Source organism: Dendrobates tinctorius, unplaced genomic scaffold (genome assembly GCF_039654945.1).
Source record: "Dendrobates tinctorius isolate UK_male_01 unplaced genomic scaffold, ASM3965494v1 ptg000029l, whole genome shotgun sequence".
Lineage (NCBI taxonomy): Eukaryota > Metazoa > Chordata > Amphibia > Anura > Dendrobatidae > Dendrobates > Dendrobates tinctorius.
Window position 1 is genome coordinate 35,976,665 of NW_027361697.1, and position 12,842 is coordinate 35,989,506.

The 12,842-nt window shown below is 39.7% G+C and overlaps 1 protein-coding gene across 5 annotated transcripts in view; it reads right to left on the bottom strand.

Annotated features, from left to right (window-relative positions):
• Positions 1-10,680, bottom strand: part of LOC141085934 (dimethylaniline monooxygenase [N-oxide-forming] 2-like) — a 95,762-nt gene extending 85,082 nt beyond the window's left edge. The window contains exons 1-2 of one of the 5 annotated variants that reach the window (XM_073571591.1): positions 10,515-10,680; positions 3,351-3,487 (exon numbers count right to left, since the gene is read on the bottom strand). In XM_073571591.1, coding sequence (XP_073427692.1) covers positions 3,351-3,476 — 126 coding nt within the window. In that variant the 5' untranslated portion in view covers positions 3,477-3,487; positions 10,515-10,680. Of the gene's footprint in view, positions 1-3,350; positions 3,488-4,265; positions 4,289-8,280; positions 8,518-10,514 lie in introns of those variants that run through there. The other 4 variants (XM_073571592.1, XM_073571589.1, XM_073571590.1 and 1 more) reach the window with 4 other exon arrangements.
• Positions 10,681-12,842: the final 2,162 nt, after the last annotated feature.

Sequence of the window (12,842 nt, forward strand, 5' to 3'; positions counted from 1 at the left end):
GCTGACGCTCTCCCACCCTGGTACCTGCTCCGGCCGCACATTTGGAGGACGGTATCCCAGGAGAGGAAGCGCTTCTGCTGCCTCACCCTCCGCACACCCTGGAGGCCCGCTGACCCCAGCTGTGGCACCTCAAGTAACCGCCCCAGCCGGGACAGGGGACTCCCACTGTCATCCTCCAGACTGGTCGGCCCTGGATCCGATGGTAAGTCTGTAGGTTCCCTATGGGGACAGGAAACCAGCTGATGCGGGAGAGAGGTACCGCCTTTTTATCTGTAGGTTTCCTGGCCCCATGGGGCGGATCCCCTTTCTCCGTGGTGCCGTCATGGGGGAAAGAGAAACAAAATGCTCTGGATTTAAATTTTTTTCTCGTTACTCTGTTTACTGATCAGATTAATTTATTTTTTTTATTTTGATATATCATACATTTCTGAATGCAGGGATTCCAAATGTGTAATTTTTATTTTCAATGGGGCAAAACTTGTTTTTATTTTTCATTTTTAAAACTTTATTTAATAGTCCCCTTAGGAGACTTGAAACTGCATTCATCCCATCGCCTGTGCTTTGAATAATAATGCTTGAGCACTGCTATGTATAGCAGAAATTAGTTTCTTATGAGTGCCAGCCACAAGCCAGGAGCATCATAATGACAGGCACGAGGGTCATCACATCCGATTGGCTCACTGCGATCACATGACAGAGGCGCCGACAGGCAGGATGAATGAATGGCACTTTTGGGCGGCTTGCTTTAAATTCTGATGTCAGTGATTCAGAGCAGGATTTAATTGGTTAACAGCTGTTAATCGGTCACATTTTTCTTAACATGTAAATTAGCTCTTAAGATCTACGGGCAGGCCACACACATCAGAAGAGTAGATTGAGACATGTAATGACAGACACACTGGCAACGCCTCCTTTCTTTTATAATAATCTCTGGAGGCAGATTCTCAGGGAGATCTACGTCCAGCCCATAGATCTTAACAGCCGATTCACACATTAACAAAAATATGTATTTCTCTGGAATAAGACATCTGATTTCAGCTATAATGGTGTCATTTTATTCAGCTCTCTATGACCTGCATGCCCACATACACAGCTGGAATCCATGATTAAGACTCCTTTGAGTTGAAACAAGTCTGATTTTTTACCATCCACTGGGGTATCCACTACCTGTAACATGCTCTTTTAATGAAAAGACATAAGGAATATTTTTTATAACTACCTTCCTGCCTGAGATCGCTGGAGATTGCTGTGTGCTTGGACTTGTATCCACCAGGCCAGGGCGGCTCCGTGCGACGGTGTGGTTCCTGCTATCCGAAGGATGCTAAGGGGAGAGCTGAAACATTTTTTTCACATTATAATCTATGGTGCTATTCACATGTCTTTTTCCATGGACCACGTGGCCATGCAAAACACAAATGTGGCGCCCCTGAGGCTCAGTCGCCACCGAGGTACTGCACCTTCCTCTCTCCAAGGTGTGGTACCCCACCATCCGGGTAAGGTGGGAACTCCTTTCCACACTCCAACGCTCGCACACCACACAACAGGGTAGTTCTGCATAACCACCATGCGGCTCCTTGCTCAGAGGGTAGCAGAGCATCTTTGGTGGTTCCCTGCTTGGAACACTGGATGTGCTGGGAGGTGGGTGGAGTTAAGATACATAAAAGAGTGGGAAAGTGTAGGAGGACAGGTCAGTCTGACAGAAGGTCAGTCGGGTAGGAAGTCACTCACTCAGACAGGAGTGAGGATCCCTGGAAGAAGGGATGGAGGAAGGAGTGCTGCAGCTGCCTCAGTGATCTGAGCCAGCTGGCACGGGAAAGGAAAAGAAGGAGAAAGACGTAGAACCGAAATCTAAGCTTCCATAACAAAGACAGACAAGTATGGAACGAAGGAGTAGAGAGAACAGAGAGGACGTGGGTTAGAGGAGGAACCCTGCCTATAGGTTCTCAGCGCAAAGCCGGGGCCCGGTCCCCAAGGTTTTATGGACACTTATAGTTCTGCAGCAGACACCGGTTGAGTAGTTGGCTGTAAATGCACTACTCCCATCTAAGACTTGGGGCACAACAGCAATTGGATAGAGAGCCGGAACTCAGGAGAAGGGAGTCCCCGAAGCAGGCTACAGCTGTCTGCCGTACAAGTAGAGTTCTTGGGAACATCTGACAGGAGGAACTCCAGTGTAGCTCAGTACTAGGAGATCTTCACACTTTAAGGCGCTATAGAGGAGTCGTTCAGAAAGGTACATGTTGGCGGAGTGTTGGAGGGGAGAATCCTGGCTTGCCCGGAGGTTGATTGAGTCTCTGACCCGGAGGACACTGCCAGGAGGCAGGCACCTGTGTGTGTGTGTACAACGGACTGTGAGTAAAGCTTTGAAACTACAGGCCCCGGTGTCCTCCATTCATTTGTGCGCTAACACATTCAGCACTGCTACAGCTGGGTACCATTCTCCACACCGCCTGCACCTCTCCTCTTTCACTGCATCCACGCTGCCCTGGGGCTACAGCTTCACCAGTGGGGAGCTACACCATCTAGGCTGCAATACAGCACCAGCCCCAGAGGATCTGCATGCAGAGTCGGCCTAACATCCTACTTGCCGAACACCACAGGTGGCGTCACGAACTATTCCATTAACTACATTCCTCCATTGATTTGGACGCCCAGGGCCACGGACCGGGTCACCACTGCTGTGACACATCCCGCCGACAGCGGCCTGGTACCGAGTACCCCACAGCCCTGGGAGGGCGACCCACAGACATATCAGTTTTGTTTTCTGGCAGCACAGATGACAGTGGCCAATACAAGTCTATGGGTCCGTGAATAGCAAGTACAGCACACGGATGTCATCTGGGCACTCAACATATCCAACATTGCAAAAGATAGGAGAAGCTTTGCAATTTATTCATTTCTTTAGCTATACATGAAAAAACACTGATAACATTGACTGTAAAAATGGACACACGGGTGACACACTGATGCATATCAATGACACCACTACCAATTTTTTCACATACATGTTGCAATGAGGTCATATGTCATTTTTAGGATGATTAGTTAGAAATGAAGGTATCATGAAAAAACTCTCCCTGGGAAACTACTGTAAATTGCAGGGCGAGAGCACTTTTTTGCATGCGTCTCTTCATTATTCCTTCTTAATACCACAATGCTGCTACAGAGAACACTGATAACATATCACATCAATGGTTGCTACAGTTAGACAATAAAAAAACAAAACAATTAAAACCTTACTAGTAGTATAGAAGTGTTATCAGAGATAGGGAACATGCATGTTTAAATTAATAAGGCAAGGAGATCTAGGAAATTAAATTGTAAAAAATTAACAGCCTATTGCTACTTACAGTAAACCTCCACAGCCCCCCGATATCATCGCTCCTTTCAAAGCAGGTGGGTTCCAACCCTTCATCCAGACAGCATTTAATGGATGGCAAGCCGCTTACGCCTGCTCCAATTACGGCAACCTTCATATTTAAGGCAGCTTAAAAAGAAAAGCGCAGAACACAAAAGAAAAAGTTGATATAGTCATATTTATTCTTTTGAAGTAATATTGTGCATATCTCTAAAGGAAAAAAATAAAATAAAAAAACCTGCAAATCTAGTGATAGATATGGTTATTCTTTAACAAGCACATTCACACAGGGGAAAACAAACTAAAATTTGCTTGGGGTTGAAATTTTTATTTTTTTATTTTTACTTTTTTCAAAAAAGAGGCACACACAGAATAAAGGCTTCCTTTACAACACCAATAATGAAGACAGGTCTTGGTGATAAAATTTGGAAGGGGCACAGGTGCAAAATACTGAAGAACAAGCCCCTTAGGGGACGTTCCCAAATACAAGATTTGCTGCGGTTTTGACGCTGCGTATTTATGCAGCATCCAGATGTTACAGCATAGTGGATGGGATTCTAGAAATTTCATGTCCACTGTGCATGTAAGTTTCCGCAGGAACAGAGACATGAGGCGCATCTTTCAGATCCGCAGCATGTCAATTCCTCAGAAGTTACCACAATAGAATGCATTGGATGCAGTAAATTCGCACAATTGAGTGATCACATGAGGATTTACCTGCAATCAATAGAAGGAAGCGAAAATGTGCTGCATCCAAAACGCTGCTACTTCCTGATCGTGGTCACATAGCCTAAGGGTTGGTTTGCTACTTTTTTTTTTTCCACAGAAGTTCTTGGAGCAAAAATGTTCCAAAAATATCAAAAACAGTTCATAATCCATGATATTAATGATTGGAGAGTTTAATTACCTACTGATTTCAGTTTTCTTCAGGAACTTTTTGTTGCAATAAGTCTTCAAATCGTTAAAGAATCGATCATGGATTTTAACCCCTTCATGACCCCTTCTTCCCAAAGCCATAACTTTTTTAATTTTCCATCAAAATGGCCATGTGAGGGCTTGTTTTTTGTGGGACGAGTTATATTTTTAAATGACTATTGGCTTTAACATATAGTGTTCTGGAAAACAGGAAAAAAATTCCAAATGCAGTGAAATTGCAAAAAAAGTGTAATCCCACAGTTGTTTTTTGTTTTGATTTTTTACTAGGTTCACTAAATGCTAAAACTGACCTGCCATTATGATTTGCAAGGTCATTACAAGTTCATAGACACCAAACATGTCTAGGTTCTTTTTTCTCTAAGTAGTAAAAAGAAAAATTCCAATCTTTGTTAGAAAAAAAAAAAATTGCGCCATTTTCCGATACCCATAGCGTTTCCAATTGTCGTGTTCTCGGGCTGGGTGAGAGCTTAATTTTTTGTGCGTCAAGCTGACTTTTTAATTAAACCATATTTGTGCAGATACAATCTTTTGATCACCCGTTATTGCATTTTAATGCAATGTCAACAGAAAAAAAATAAATAAATAATTCTGGCATTTTTACTTTTCCTCACTAGCCATCAGGTTAGTCTTTTTTTATTGATAGATGGGTCGATTCTGAACGCAGCGATACCAATTATGTGTGTGTGATTTTTTTTTTATTGTTTTATTTTGAATTGAACAAAAGGGGGTGATTTGAACTTATATTTTTTGTAAGTTTTTTTTATATTTTTAAAAACCTTTTTCACTTTTGGCATGCTTCAATAGTCTCCATGGAAGACTAAAAGCTGCCATAACCCGATCGGCTCTACTATATAGAGGTGATGATCAGATCGCCTGCATGAAACAGAATACCTCACATGACATGAGCGGGTGGCGCTCATGGCAATCCAGCAGTGACAACCATAGAGGTTTCCAGGAGATCTATGGTTGTCATGCCAACCCATCGGTGACCCGTGATCACGTGACTGGTTACCGATGGCCGTATTTCTGTCGTGATTGCCGGAAATGCATGTTAACCCCTTAGTGACGAAGCCAATTTTTAAAATTCTGACCAATATCACTTTATGTGGTGATAACTCTGGAATGCTTCAACAAATCCCATTGATTTTGAGATTGTTTTTTCGTGGCACATTATAATTTATGATAATGGTAAATTTAGGTTGATATTTTTTATAAATAAACACAAATCATATCAGAAACTTGACAAAAATGTAAAAAAATTGCAATTTTCAAACTTTGAATGATTATCTGTTTAATCCAGATAGTCATACCACACAAAAACATTAAAAAATAACATCTCCCACATGTCTGCCTTACATCAGCACCATTTTTAAAACGCTAATTTATTTTGTTAGCCTTTTAGGAGGTTTAAAAATGTAGCAGTAATTTTTCATTTTTTCAAGGAAAGTTACAAAATTTATTTTTTGATGGACCTATCCAGGTTTGAAGTGACTTTGGGGTGCTATATATTGGAAAATCCCAAAAAGTGATACCATTTTTAAAACAGCACCCCCTGACTTATTGAAACATTTAGTCAGGTAGTTTATTAACCCTTCAGGTGATTTTCAGGAAGTAATGCAAAGTGGTATAGCCGGAATGAAAAAATGTTTGTTTACCATCTAAATGTTGCTAACTTCTGAACTGACCGCTATAGCTAGGAGACGCTAAGGCCGCTATTTGGCCATGAACTGCTATGGCAAAAATCAGGACCACACAATCATAATCTTGGTGTCTCAATTAGATTAAAGCGGAAGCCCCCACAATCTTTTAACCATTTTTCCGATGCAGTCACTTTTGACAGCAGCAACTAAGGCGTTAAACAGATCTGGACGGTGCCAACACTGATCGTTTGTGATACAGCAAGTTGTCAGCAATAGTGGACAGCCGACAGTTGGTGGATTGTCAACTGTGTGGGGATAATATTCTCTTATATCTCAGGTCAGTAAAAAGACGTATTGGCTGTCATTAAGGGGTTAAATGCCGCTGTCAGCGTTTGACGCGGCATTTCAAAGGTTAACAGCCGTTTGAGGATCGCGATTCCTCCTTCGGCTGTTAGCGGCACATGTCAGCTGACCAGATCAGCTGTCATGTGCCGGAAAAGGTGTGGGCTCATTGCCGAAGCCCGCAAACAGAGGGAGGCGTCCAATGACAGAGATCTGTCATTGGTTGTTGAGGGGTTAAACTGCTAGTTTTTTTTTTTTTTTTTTTTTTTAGGATTTATGCGCCAAAACCTCCTGAGGAAAAAAAAAACAATGACATTACATCAAGGGCTCATTCAGATATCAGTATTTTCTATGTACGAGAAAAACAGACATTATTTTGGCCTGAGTATCAGTTTCTCTTGTTTGTGGAGATTAAAAAAAAAAAAAAAAAAACACAGATGTGTACATACCTGTAGATTATGGGCACGAGGGTTATCCTTCAAAAAGCACAGACAGCACTAATTTGACACAAGACATTTTTCTCTGCTTTAGGCCACAAACACACATTCAGTATTTTACCTCAGTATTTGTAAGCCAAAACCAAAAGTGGAACAGAGTTAAAGTATAATAGAAACATGTCACCACTTCTGGATATTTTAACCACTCTTAGTTTTGGATTACAAATACTGAGGTAGGAAAAAAAAAAAAAAAAAAAACTATGAAGGTGGCCTTAAAAAGGAGCATGGCAGAGATTGCAAATTGTTGGCATCATCATTTTTATTTTTTCCCTTTCACTATATACTAAATATTTTCATATTTTATGCAAAACAGCAATACCAAATACATTACTTTTTCTTTAATTTACACATTTAAAAAAAACAAAAAAAAAAACACAATTTTACGGAAGATTTGAACAGGAGATCATTTTGCAATATGCTGCAGGGTATTGACAGATGAACCACCGCCACAACCTGGGCATCATGAGAGACGCCACATCACAGAAAAGTAAACCATCAAATGGCCCCAGCTACCATGGCAACCAATTGACATCCCTGTGATTATGTAGCGCAGGACGCCCAAGGCCACCGTTTTTTAAGCGTTATAAAAATCCTTCATGTTTGCCATCAGCATTTAAAAGGTTAAACTGATGTGATAGGAGAGATCTGCAGTTACGATCTGGTTCCAGCTAAGTAACACTGACTGACACGGGCTCAGCGCTGGAGTCCTCTCCACACAGCGAGAGCGAGTGAGAACCTGCCCGCCATACAGGTAGAAAGTAGCTCAATGTAGTTTATGATATTTTATCTCTAGAGCACCAACATATTCTCAGCATTTCACAATTCAGTAAAGCTAATTGCTCACAGTGAGTTCTTACAGTTCCAGGAAAGTGGATAGGAATTATAGAAATCTCATGCCCATCTTCTACAAATTATATATATATATATATATATATATATATATATATATATATATATATATATATATATATATATATATATCTTCTTTCCCCTCCGTGTAAACTGAGCTGACGGAGCAGGTTTCAAATCCAAAACATGGCAATTTTCCTTGTGGATACGTTGAGCTTAACATGCCGATTTTTCCCGTAGACTTACATTAGATGCAGAAAAACAAAAGTGCTTCAAAAACTTGTGTAATCCCCACATATGCTTTTGGTGTATTGTCTATACCGCCTCCAAATCAGTATAACCCCAATAGAAGTTTATACATATTGTTAGAAAGATTATGGGTCTTTAAAAGGACTAGTTTACTAACCATAGAAAATTGGAAAACCTCACCTGCCCTAACTGAATTACCTAGCAAAATAAAAATGGAATAAAAAATATTTAAAAAAAAAAATTCAGGCAAGGGCAATATATGGCAGGTTGAAATCTACCAGCATCTACTGGTGGATTTATTTTTTTCTTAATAGATAGAATAAGGTCTTATGAAATTGCTTATAACAAAAAAAGTTTACTGAAAAGGACATAAAACACATAATTAGAAAAAAAAAAAAAGCATCCTCACCAATATGTAGATAAAAATACCTTTCTATTACAGAGTGTACAGATGCCGCCGATGATATCAAGCCTCCACCTTATAGCACAGGAGCAAAGTAATAATGAGCAATTACATACCCAGGATTCAGGAAGGGTGTGGTTGCCTAACATTAGAAATGCACTCAGATGAAGGCTTATTGAGACACCGATGTAAATCAGTCCGAGATCGGCCTGGTTGTGGTTTCCCGACCCAAGTGTGATAGGTTCTTAGAAATACATGAAGCTGGGTTTTATAGGATAATGTAATTTCTACTATATACTGTAACACACAACTCTGTGTTTAGTCCCAAAAGGGACTAAAAAAAAAAAAGTAAAGAAAATGGTAGGAAAGCATATATAAAGTACCCTATATAAAGTTTAAATCATCCCCTTTTCCCATTAAAGAAAAATAGTAGATAAATGAACATGTATGCTATCATCCTGTCTATAAATGTCCAATCTAACAAAATATAAAAATTATTTAAATGTAAGTTAAACGCTCAAAAGAAAAAAAAGATTTAAACACTTGACATTCCGCAATACCCACCAAAAATACAATAAAAAGCAATCAAATTATTATATGTAGCCCAGAATGGTATCAATAAAAACATCAGATCAGTGTGCAAAAAATAAACCCTCACACAGCTCCATTGATAGAAAATGGTGACACAAACACAATTTAAAAAAAAAAAGTTGTGCATTTTCTTGGACTGATTATATACATTTATTAAAGATTGATATCAACATAATTATACTGACCTGGAAAATCATATTGCCAAGTCATTTTTATGGCAGAATGAAGGTCAAAAATCAAACCAATTAAAGAAAAAAAACCATAAGCAAAAATGTCTTTTTTTCTATATTTGCATCACAACGAAAAACTGTTTCAATTATTTCAGTAATGTATATGCACCTAAAAAAGATGGCTGCCTAATAGAGGAAAAATGAAAAACATTATCTGATTATTAAGGTCCATTCAGGCCTGGTCATTAAGAGGTTAATAACACGTCTTTGCCATGGGCTATCAATGAAAAGATGTGATGAGGATGGATAAGAGAATCGGAGCACGCTGCAAACAAAATGTTTCCGTCTTCTCCAATGTGTCAGTGCGCGAAAATCGGATTGCACTGGCAGTCCGATGATTTCCACACACTTATATACTTGCATGGCCAAATTTGACCCGTATAGTGGATCACATTGAACATGTGCGAAGCCCCATAGAATAACATTGGTCGCGTGTTGTGTCGGATCGCACTCGGACGGAAAATCCAGTCGTGTGCACTTGGCCTAATGGTGGCGCTAGTTGTCAGGCCCTCACTTATCTGATATTCATGATCTAAGTAGTGACACATTATTAGATGAAAAACAGTTTCATTAGAAAAGTTCATCAAATATTTGTACAATTAAAATGGGAAGATTTTTCAGTTGCTTTTTTTTTTTATGACAAAACTAAAATAGAAAATATATTCTAACCTCTCATCAGATAAACCTGTACAATGTCTTTAAATTGGACCTGGTACTTGATCAAAAGTGGCCAGTTTTTGCTCTCACAAGGCCACGTTCACACACGTTGAGTATTTGGTGAGTTTTTTCACCTCAGTATTTGGCAGCCAAAACCAGGAGTGGGTGATAATTCCAGAAGTGGTGACGTGTCTCTGTTATACTTTTCCTCGGATTGTTCCTCACCTGGTTTTGGCTTACAAATACTGAGGAAAACAAAATGAACAAATATTCAATGTGTGCTTGTGGCTTTAGACTCCTGCTACTTCCCTTAGTGTTCTCATTTTTTTTTTTGCGTCTTAAATCTATCGGCTCTAGAGCTATGGGCCTTTTTATGTAGTGCTAATTGTTTTGGTCTTTCCAAGGGAGCATGGCAGAAAAAAAAAACAAAATAGCCAGTGGAGCAGTAAGAATAAAAAAAGAGCAGGTCCTCTTTAAATACCCATTCTTCCAATCACTGTCTGATTATTTATATATATATATATATATATTTTTTTTTTTTTTTTAATCCTTCGTATTTAATTATAACCACTCAGTTATTTTCCAGCCAGAAGGGCTGATGTCCAACGTCTAAAATCAATATGAACTACAAATTTAGATTACATTCTAAATGTTCTATTATATAGCTCTATTAATTATTTCTAATTCCAAAACTTAAGGTGCACAAAATGCAGGAAAAATAATACAAACGAGACGAGGGAATTAAGAGTATGCGGTACTTACTGTTTGAACTTCCTTTTCAGAAGACTAGTAGTCTTTGCTAAACAATCAAGAGAACGAGGGAACAAGATGATTCTCTTAAGATATAACAGTTTGGAATGTTCCTTTAGGCAGATGTGATGAAATAATTACTCCACCCAGTAAAAAAAAAAATCTTTGAGTGCGGTGTAGTGAACACAAAGCAGCACCCTGTGTACAAAGCAGAGTCAAAGTCAGATATGCTTCATTTAAAGCACCACTTCAAAATTTTTTTTATTTGACCACTGGAGTAGTGCTTAAAATCCAAGTTCCCTAACCCCTGTCTGATACTCACCTTCCGACATTTTCAACTTTTTTCGCACCCACTCCAGTCCGTCTTTTGCCGTTTATGACCTGCCGGCTGCTCCAGTGTTTCATGGAGTGAGGCGGAGGTCACTAATCAATGTAAGTCTCTGAGAGCCTTGTTCTGGCCTTGTTCTGGCTTACATAGACTTACACTGAGAGCTTGTGACGTAGCTTCTGAGCTCCGGACAGTCAGAAGCTGCGCTAACAAGATGGCACTGCAGAAAAACGGTGTGGAAAAACGGGGACCGGGAGCAGTGGACTAAGGTTTCAAGCACCACTTCAGCTGTAAAAAAAAAACAACTGGAGTGGTGCTGTAAGGGAATAAATTGCATAGAAAAGCCATTTAAAAAGGCATGATAAGGGGTGCACCATGATTATACGTATATAAATAATACCAAGATGTTTTTAAAATGTGTGATCAGAATCCAGATAATAATGAATTGATATTATACAGATGAATAACAATATGTAAAGTGACTTCAGATATGTAAACTCTTAAGAGAAAGTGAATCGTGCAAAAGTTGCATGACTGAACTTTGAGGTCAAAAACTGATATTATAAAATAAAGTGCAAGTGCACGATACATTGTTGCATTTCATCATACAGGAATGTGAAAACATGTACAGCATCTGACAGCATGAAAGATATCACTGAGTATACATAGTTGGTACTGACCCCTATGCAGAGATGTTGTGCCCCTCTGCATAACACAATGCAGCACCCTGTGTACAAATCAGAGCACCTAAATGCGATACCTATCAGCCCTGCATTAGGATTTCGGTGTATAATGGTAAAATAACTTTCTTTAGTCCTACCTTAGCAGTGGGCAAAGTGCCAAAAAAGCACAACATGACAGATTAATGAAAACCTTGTGATACCTGCATCCATAATTGTAAAATACATGACCAATTTTAATGGCGAATTGATGACATATTTCAAAACTGCAGAGCAACATTCTGGGGTTTGTTTCTATAACACTATCAGGATCCCAGAGATATGTATAAAATGTGGAACGTAAAGAATCTAAATAATACATATCTGAAACTGGGTTACTTTGAGGGTTATTTTAGGGTTATTATTTGGGTGCACTCTTCTTCTTAGGGCTCATGCAGATGACCATATAAATCAGAAGAGTGCCGTCTGTGGTTTTGAGGGATATCACTCAATCTCATGTTATTTTATGGGGCTGTAGACATGTCTGATTTTTTTCCTTGGACCGAGTGGTCCAAGAAAATAATTCGTGGGCCGTGGCATGCAAGATTTTGCCTCCAAGATTCGGTTGGCACTCGGTCCAAGAAAATAATTTGTGGCATGCAAGATTTTGCCTCCAAGATTCGGTTGGCAGTCATCCATTCATGTCTAGCAAGGCCGATTTTAATAGACTGACTTAATAGAGAAGGTGGAAAAACTTTTTTTTTAATTTCCATCTCTGAGAAAACTGGATCCCACTCTGATCACTCTCTCATCAAACTCTGATCAGAGTCTAATTAGCAAAATTGGACAGGTTTTCCTCAGATGCTGCCCTTACAGATACAGTTGCAATCAAAATTATTTCAAGTGAACATGACACCTGATACATGCTGCACAGTCCATAGACAGCATGTATCAGGCATTGGCTGTATGTTCTATGCCAGGTATGTCTGACTCTGAAATGCTGCGGCATTTCAAAGAAAAACACACATTTGATTGAGCCTTGTGGCATAATAGTCAGACAGGTGGGTCCCATGATTGACAGGCTTCTATCTACTTGTATGTATATTCAGAGACTTGCCAGTCCAAGGTAGCAAGTGGGGAGAAGTCACCAGTAGAGTTGAGCGACTTTTGTTTTTTTAGGGTCGCGTTTCGTTTCGTGAAACCCGACTTTTCCAAAAGTCGGGTCGAGCAAGATCGTCCGATTATAGGGAAAAGTCGGGGTCGTCCCGAAACACGAAACCCAATGTAAGTCAATGGGGAATAAAAGTCGGCAGTGAGAGGAGGACAGGAAACACACCTACAGTGCCCATTTGA